Source organism: Branchiostoma floridae, chromosome 17 (assembly GCF_000003815.2).
Source record: "Branchiostoma floridae strain S238N-H82 chromosome 17, Bfl_VNyyK, whole genome shotgun sequence".
Taxonomy (NCBI): domain Eukaryota; kingdom Metazoa; phylum Chordata; class Leptocardii; order Amphioxiformes; family Branchiostomatidae; genus Branchiostoma; species Branchiostoma floridae.
The window spans coordinates 17,153,924-17,162,459 of record NC_049995.1 but is presented as its reverse complement, the minus strand read 5'-3'; the positions used below and the strand labels follow the sequence as shown (position 1 = coordinate 17,162,459).

At 46.7% G+C, this 8,536-nt stretch overlaps 1 protein-coding gene across 1 annotated transcript; it reads left to right on the top strand.

The window, feature by feature from the left end:
- The first annotated feature begins 5,907 nt into the window (after positions 1-5,907).
- Positions 5,908-6,789, top strand: LOC118404406. Its single transcript, XM_035803477.1, has one exon. The coding sequence runs from the start codon at positions 5,908-5,910 to the stop codon at positions 6,787-6,789; it is 882 nt and encodes a 293-aa protein (XP_035659370.1).
- Positions 6,790-8,536: the final 1,747 nt, after the last annotated feature.

The window sequence follows — 8,536 nt, the reverse complement described above, 5'->3', positions numbered from 1 at the left end:
AAACGTCCGTCATTCCTCAGTGCGGTTATTAGCGTGGTACGAAGCTAACCTCTCTCTGACAGGCTAACGTTCCAAATAAATCGCTGATCCTGCAGTGATTGTTTCCCCATTTCAAATGGTATGAAAAGAATTTATTCTGACTAAGTCTATGAAGCCCTCTCCCTGGGCATCACTTGCAAAACTGATCCCGAAAAAGCGAGGGTAGGACCCACTACTAAGGCGTGTGGGTAAATGTCAGAGATTTTGTGGGCAACCGATCTACATAAGTCTACACCCAACCACGGATACCAAAGTTGTGACTGTAGGTTAAGATCGCCGCTCTGGGCTAAGTAGTACAGCCATGTCTCCAAAACAACAGTTTCTGTGCTTACACAGTCTCTAAAACAACAAAGGCAAAACCGGTCCTGGAGTATTGATTTGTTCTTCCACTGTTTAAAATCGGTCCATACAGTTACTCGAAAGCATTTTTTGTTTTGTTCTGTTGAGCTTCATACAATGTACATAGGCGCTGCGACGCCTTTCTTTGGTAGCTTTCTTACAAAAGCTGAACTCAGATCAAATACCAAACGCCTTGTGCTAAGGGTTTCGCTTGTACACAGCTTATTCCACACAAAATTGTCAGTATTGAAGCCTTTTCACTAGAGGTTCCGGCTGCTGAGCGACTGAAGGTTTGATTCCAAGATCGCTCAAGTTTCAAAGATACACTGAGAAGGATTTTTACACGTTTTAGTTTCTTTTAAATCGTAATTTCTACATCTTGCGTTCTAATAATAAATTCAAGGGTCATACAAATACAATTTTGGTCGCGATCGTCGTCTAGTGAAACTGCAGACATACATATGTGTACTATGGACAAACCCAGGTGCGAGTTAACCGCTACTTCTGCACTTTGCAGCGCCGCCAAAAGCCGGGTAAGACATTTGGCAATGCTCCTCTCCGGCAATGTCTTTGTAATGGTGCGGAATTTGAACCTTCGAGAATCACCTTATACATGAAAGGATTTGGACTATTTGGGCTTTGTGGTCCTCTCCCAATATTTTTCCTGAGACATGACCTTAATTAAAGCAAGGAGGTTGAACAATTCTTTTTTGATTAATGTATGCCTTTTGACTCAGGCAACGTCTTGGGAAAACTTTCGGATTTTGAAGACGTGAGTGCGCGAGTGAGTGAAACCAAGGATATACGATATTACATGGATATTTCCATCTTGCTATATGTCAATTATTGCTACAGATAGAAAGGGTTCATAATGTGAGAATCCCATCTTGTTGTATTGCAATATTATTGTAGCTAAAAGACTAGATAATGTGGGGTATTTGTGTACTAAAATATTCCGTAGAATAAACCATTTATTATAAAAAAAATGATAAAAAGAAAACCTTGCATTGAATCTTAATCAAGCAAAATTATAGTCTTGGTACTTTTTCACCACCCAAGTCAACCCTGATCCATCTGTTGCTTCAGGTTTCATACTATTGGTATTTTCTTGAAAAAAAAAAATGTGAAGTGTTGCCACCCCTTTAATGTTGACAGACTTGGACTGACCCATGGCGTGTGCCAAGTTCAGAGTCAAGTACACCCACTGCGGCTCCTTACCGGCTAGTGACCCGTGGAAGCGGTCCCGGTCAAGTTTACTCTTCTGTCTAGTAATCGGCTGGTGCGAACACTGGTGATTTACACAGAAACATATGGTCTTCAAGCAGATGTGGTGTGGAGTTTTTCTGATCGGTGTTGCGTCAAATTTCTGCCCCACCAAATTTTTGCACCCGAAGAAGTGGTCACGGTGGGGATACGTCATCTTCAAGCAGATGTAAGGGAGCTTGACATTTGTGACATGTGTCACGTCCAATTTCTGCTCCTACTATTTCTGCTCCTTTCCGGCTAGTGAACCGGAGAAACGGTCACGGCTATGTTTGCTCTACTGTCTGGTAGTCGGCTGGTAGAATCACAGATTTACACAGAAACATATGGTTGTACGATACGTCTACTCTTCAAGCAGAGGTTAGGCTGCGGCTATCATTTTTACGTTTTCATTTCATTTGTCGTTTTTATCGGGCTTTCGATTTTGTATTGTTTCTTGAAGTCCGCCAGCCAAACCTCAGCTGGCACTGACCTTGGCTAGGTTTTGACAATACAAGATTCAATACAAAATAGCCCGATATAAACGACTAAAAAACGGGGCTTTGAGAGTACGATACGTTATCATGAAGCAGATGCATGGTGACACTTGTGAAGTTTTCTGTCAAGTGTCGCGCCAAATTTCTGTTGCACCAAATTGTGGCACCCGACGAATTTGTCATGGTTGTGTTTATTCTACTGTCTAGAAGTCGTCTGGTGGGGACACTGCGATTTACACAGAAACATATGGTCATACGTAATCTCAAGTTAAGCAGATGTTAAGGAGGTAGATATTCAAGACCCGTGTCGCGTCCAATTTCTGCTCCGACAAATTTTTGCACCCGGAGAAACGGTCACGGTTATCGGTTGGTAGAAACGCCAATATTTACACAGAAACACATGGTCATACGTCACCTTCAAGCAGATGTTAAGGAGGTGGACACTCGTGACCCGTGTCGTGTCCAATTTCTGATCGACTAAATTTTGGGCCCCGTTTGGAAGTGCAGGGATTTAGATTTAGACGGTTAGGGTAAGGGTTGTTTGGTATATATATATATAGGGTTAGGTTAAGTGCGGTTTAGGTTTAGGGTAAGATCAGGGTAGGGGGTATGAAGGGGCTAGGAGTAGGGTCAGGGTTAGCTTTTAGTATAGGGCAGGTTAGGGTAATGGTTCTAAGTTACGTGTAGGATAGCCAAAGTCATTATTTGGGTCATTGGCAAGTGTAGGAGCAAATATTCGTCACCCAGCATCTATTTGTTGTGGACTGGCTCTTCGGACAGTCTTCTTATTTTAAGATTCAGACAAGCCGTTCTGTCAGTGAACTTTTTAGAACTACTAACATCTGCTTGGAGACTAGCTGACACGACCCTTAGTTCTAAGAGCTGAAGACACGAGTCACCCTGGGCCCACCCCTATTAAACACAATGGACTTTCTTGAAATCTTGAAATCTTGAAATCTTTATTAAAATACCATATCGCAGACTTTAAATCAAGTCTGAATTGTGATGGTAATTTACATGTACTCCTCCAGGGAGAATTGCACAAAGAGTTACGTACAGTAATTTAAGAAGATACATGGTTTAAAATCGTAATTGCTGACAAACAATATTTACAAAAGGACCTTTAGTCTTATATCACTAGGACCAAGACAGGTGTTCGGCTGTTATGTACAGACTAGACATTCACGAATAGTCGACATAATTAGGGGACTGTTTTGAAGGTCATTCTGAGTTATTTAACAGAATAACTCAAACTTTCCTGTTTGTCCTATATGTAAACTAGAATGTAAGACGAAACAATTGAAAAATGGGTTAAGATTGATGTATTTGGGCTGCTAACTTGTAAACGTCTTAACACCTGGATTTAAGGCCACCACCGAATTGTTTGTCCCAAAATGTAGCTCATAAAGATTAATTTTATCTCGATGTATTCTTCTCCGTTAGGATGTTTTGTTTTGCAAGAAGGACGTTTGACACAAGACCCTTACTCTGATAGTGCACGTGTCCCAAGTTGTGTTTACTTATCTGTTGTTGTGTCTACGCGTCTGTGTAGGTCACATCACGGTTATATGTGTTTTGTTCATTTTGTTCATTTTAGTCCACAAATTGATACCTCTATGCACTGTTATTTAACGTTAACGAATTGTATAATTGTAAACAAAGGCCATACTAAACTATAATCTAAAGCTAGGAAGGTCGTTGGACCCAGAGAGTGGGGGATTCATACCTACTTTTTTTTTCTCTTTAAAAGTTGAAGAGGAAGAGGGCATTTTTACAGACCTAGGAATAAATTACCCTATTGTGACAACTTAACACACACGAATACCGGAAATGACGTATTATTACCGTCATACCCTTCGTATGCACACCTGCAAAAACATACATTTTCTGTATGTTTTGTCATAAAATTTGGGATGTTTAATTTCGTCAAGAACATGACATCGGACGTCCTTGAAGAGGACATATTTTCCTACATCCATCTTAGAAAGCAGACTGATGTCACGAGACAAGCACGGTTTTAAGGTTTTGTTTACCACAAATGAGGTACATTGAACCGGACGTGGTTTCTAGTTTGTTCCTGATACATAGAAAGAACAGTACCTCGCTTTCTCTAAAGACTGTTGTACTGCATTGTATTATTGAACAACAGTCGGTACAGATATATAAACAACACTTTATCTCTTAAAGTGACGCAACTCTTAGTTTGTTCCTTACAAATAGTGACAACAATTCTTCTCGTTTCCAAGGATATAGACGGTAGCTTTGTGTTGTTGAAAAACAACAAAGGTCGCTTAAGGTTTCAAAAGCAATCGTATAGCTTTACAAATAGACGCACTGTCCCTCTCTTTCCGAGAAGACATCGATTACTAGTGTGGTACCGCTATTGTCTTTTTGGAACAACCATTCACCATCCCAAGTGCACTATGATATGTTTCAAAGGCGCGTTGCACCTTGTCTGTTCCGCACAAACACAGACACAATGGTTTTGTTTAGGCTTTTGTTCACGATCGCTATAGGTTAGAGCAACAAACGTCAGTCTCCGTTGAACGGTAAAGGATGCGCTCTGTCTGTGTACTCTCCAAGCAGAGGTTAGGCTCCGGCTGTTTTTTCAACGTTTTTTTTTAGTCGTTTTTATCGGGTTTTCTATTTTTTTTTATATTTTGCTGTGTCAAAACTTAACTGCTGGCGTACTTCAAGAAAAATGACAAAATAGAAAGCCCGATAAAAACGACTAAAAAAACGTTAAAAAACAGACGGAGCCTAACCTCTGCTTGGAGAGTACTGTCTGTGTTTCTTTTAGCCACATCCACCACTTGAAGGAAGAAAAGGACGAGGGAACAGTTTCATGTAATGATCAAAAGCTATAAACGTAGGCTAAAACAGATGTCGCAGTTTGTTATATGAATTTCAAAGATAAAAAACCAGCTGTTTTACGTTTTGTGAGTTAGTCTTCTAGATCATACTTTAATATCTTGGCAACTATCCCAAATATGAAATCAAGGATCACATACACAGTGTGTTGTTCTCAAATCATGACAATTGTTTCTAGGACATAGTATTCGAAGGCGGAGCCCATTTTTCTTCATCTACTGCCTTGTACCTCCCCAACCGAAGTCAGGTACCCATTTTTACACCTGGATGGAGTGAAGAAAGCCGTGTAAAGTTCACTTCCAAAATACTCAATATCGATAGCATTACAGGATTGGAACCCAGGACCTCTGGTGTAGTCCGGTGCTCAGCAGTCCTGCCTCTGGAACAAGAAGTACTAGAAGCCGTGAGTTCGATTCCCGCTGTATCGCTCACCCGACATGCACGCTACCGGAAAGGGTTGCAGTCCTTAGGACGGGACGTTAAACCATTGTCCACTGTTCATTGTGCTTGTCGAAAAGAGCTAAGGAAATTTCCCCGTACAATGGACCTATAACATAGTGTCTGTCATCTCTGTCACGAAAAGTGGAAGATTGGGTCTTAAGTGAACTAAAACTGGATCGAGATCACTTTCCGTTCCCTATAGTTATGATAGGGCCAGCTCCCACCACCATGGGGCGATCTGGCCCATCTGGTCTGTATTATAGATACCCGAGTGTCCTGGTACATCTGGCCTGTATTATAGATACGCGAATAAACGATACCGACCCACCGTGGTCAGTCTTGGAGTGCGAGCCAACGTGTGCAGACCTCTTTATGTCCTCTCCGTAAATAGTTAGTTAGCCGCTCGGCCTACACATAACAATTGGTGGCAGCGGTACAGCTCACGAGCTGTTGAACCACGCTTTCGTTGACGTTGACCATGGCAGAACCACGTTTTCGCTTGCCGCCCTCCTTCGACGGGACAGGGGACTTCCAGCTCTGGGCCCAGCAGTTCGACGTGTGGGCCGACGCCCAGCAGCTGGACCAGGCCGCACGGCTGCGGCACTTCCCAACCTACTTCTCCGGCCCTGCGTTCAGCTATTACGCAGAGCTGCCGGACGCCACGAAGGCCAACCTGGCTCTCCTCCGTGCCGCCATGGTCGGACCTTTCGGCCGCCCAATGCTATTGGAGGAGTTCCGCCGCGCCGCTAATGCCAGGCCACGACGACCAGGTGAGAGCCTGTCAGTGTACGCGGCGGACGTACAGCGCCTGGTCCGCCTGGCCTACCCCACGTACAACGACGCCGGGCGGGCGCACGTTGCCATGGACCGGTTTCTTTCAGGCCTGGACCCGGACCTGAAACACCGGGTGATGGAGTTCGGGCCTGCGGACATCGACGCTGCCATCCGCCAGGCCGCTTTCTGCGAGCACGCTCGCAGCGCCGCAGCCAGGGACATACAGCTTTCCACGCCCGACCATACCGCGGCCAGGGTTACGTCGACCAGAGCACCGACACCCGACCTGACCGCCACCGTCGCGTCCCTGGCGTCTAAACTGACAGAAGTAGTCGACCTGCTCCACGCCCAAGCAGCTAAAGACGACCGCCGAACCCGTGACCGTCGCGACGACGCCGAGCCGCCGCGAGACCGCAGGGACACCGACCGCCGTCGTGACGATCGCCGCTCACAGCCCCAGCGCAGGACGCCACGCCAGCCCCGCCGCCCAGTACGTCCTGACGAGCAGTGCCATAATTGCTATGGCTATGGCCACTATGCCGCCTCCTGCCCGACCCCTCCACCACCCCCGGGAAACGACCAGTAGCTGACTGTGCGCGCCAGCAGTCAGCTACTCCCCAGCCTAACGCAACTACTACGGACTTCTCCCCATTTGTTTCTATCAGCATCCAAGGCGCGCCAACCCCGGCCCTTGTAGACACAGGTTCGTGCATCTCTATTATCAATAACTCTTTTCGGTTATCATCGCCCATCCTCCGCCTCCTCCCGCTGAGTGAAACTACCACAACAGCAAGATCAGTCAACGGTGAACGCCTGAACATTGTGGGAACAGTTACTGCATCCGTCCGTCTGGGCCCAGTTTCCACTACCGCAACATTCCATGTTATGGGCCAGGCCACTAGCAACGTAATCCTTGGGTGGGATTTCTGCCGCGCCAACGACATAACCATCAATCCGACCACCGGAACTGTTGACGTAAGATCATCATCTATTCCCCTTCTACCGCGGTCTTCTTTCGTCCCATCTGTTTCCGATGCCACAGTTTGTAAAACAACAGTCTTGCCGCCGAACTCTGTATCTGTCATCCCCGTCCGACTGTCCACCGCCCGTGGAGGCACACCACATCACTACGACGGCGTCTTTGAGCCGCAGCTGCAGCGAGTTACATATGATGGGGTGGCTGCCGCCAGGACGGTCTCCCGAGTCGTGGAGGGGAGTGCTCTGGTACAGATTATCAACACAAACAATCACGCCGTCAATCTCCCTGAGAAATGCAATATCGGACATTTCCACGCCGCCTCTGGCCCCGAAGCAGATTACGTCATCAACGACGCCACGACTACTGTCACCGCAGCAGCCGTTTCACCACCGCATGGCAAGAAGGTACGTGTTCCTAAAACCTCCTTGCCAGTCATCGACCTGTCCGATATAGATCTGCCACCGTCTCAAAAGACCGAACTCTCTAGCCTTTTAGAAGACAACAGCCAGTGTTTTTCCCATGGCGCCTCTGACATCGGTCGTACCACCCTACTGCAACACCGTATCGACACTGGTGACTCTAAACCAATCCGTCAACAACCGTACCGCACACCTGTACACCGTCGCGAAGCGCTGCGAGCACAAATCTCCGATATGTTGGACAGTGACGTCATCGAACCTAGTACCAGCCCTTGGGCTTCGCCGGTTGTCATAGTTACGAAGAAAGATGGCAGCCCCAGATTCTGCGTGGACTACCGGAAACTTAATTCGGTGACAGTGCCAGACGCCCACCCCCTGCCACGGGTGGATGACACAATCGACGCCCTGGCCGGTTCATGTTATTTCTCCACACTCGACATGAAGAGTGCGTATTGGCAAGTCCCCGTCCATCCGTCCGACCGTCACAAAACAGCATTCTGCACTAACGAAGGCTTATGGCAGTTCAAGGTCCTTCCCTTCGGATTATCCAACTCGGCTGCGACATATCAACGTCTTGTCCAACTACTCCTCGCCGGCGTCGGTTGGGACGTCTGCCTTGCATACCTTGACGATATCATTGTGTTTACCGCAACGTTCGACGACCACCTGCGGGTCCTCCAGCAAGTGTTCGACCGCTTCCGCCAAGCTGGACTTAAACTTAACCCTGCAAAGTGCCGCTTCGCTCAGCAGGAAGTGACATTCCTCGGACACGTTATCTCGCAGCATGGCATCCGCCCCGATCCTGCTAACACATCCCGCGTCGAGAAATGGCCGACCCCCACCTGTCAGAAGGACGTACGTGCCTTTGTCGGACTCGCATCCTTCTATCGAAAGTTCGTACCAGCCTTCGCCTCTGTCGCAGACCCACTAATCCG

Coding starts and splice junctions, on each gene's coding strand:
- LOC118404406 (XM_035803477.1), top strand. CDS start 5,908: ATGGCAGAACCACGTTTTCGCTTGCCGCCCTCCTTCGACGGGACAGGG.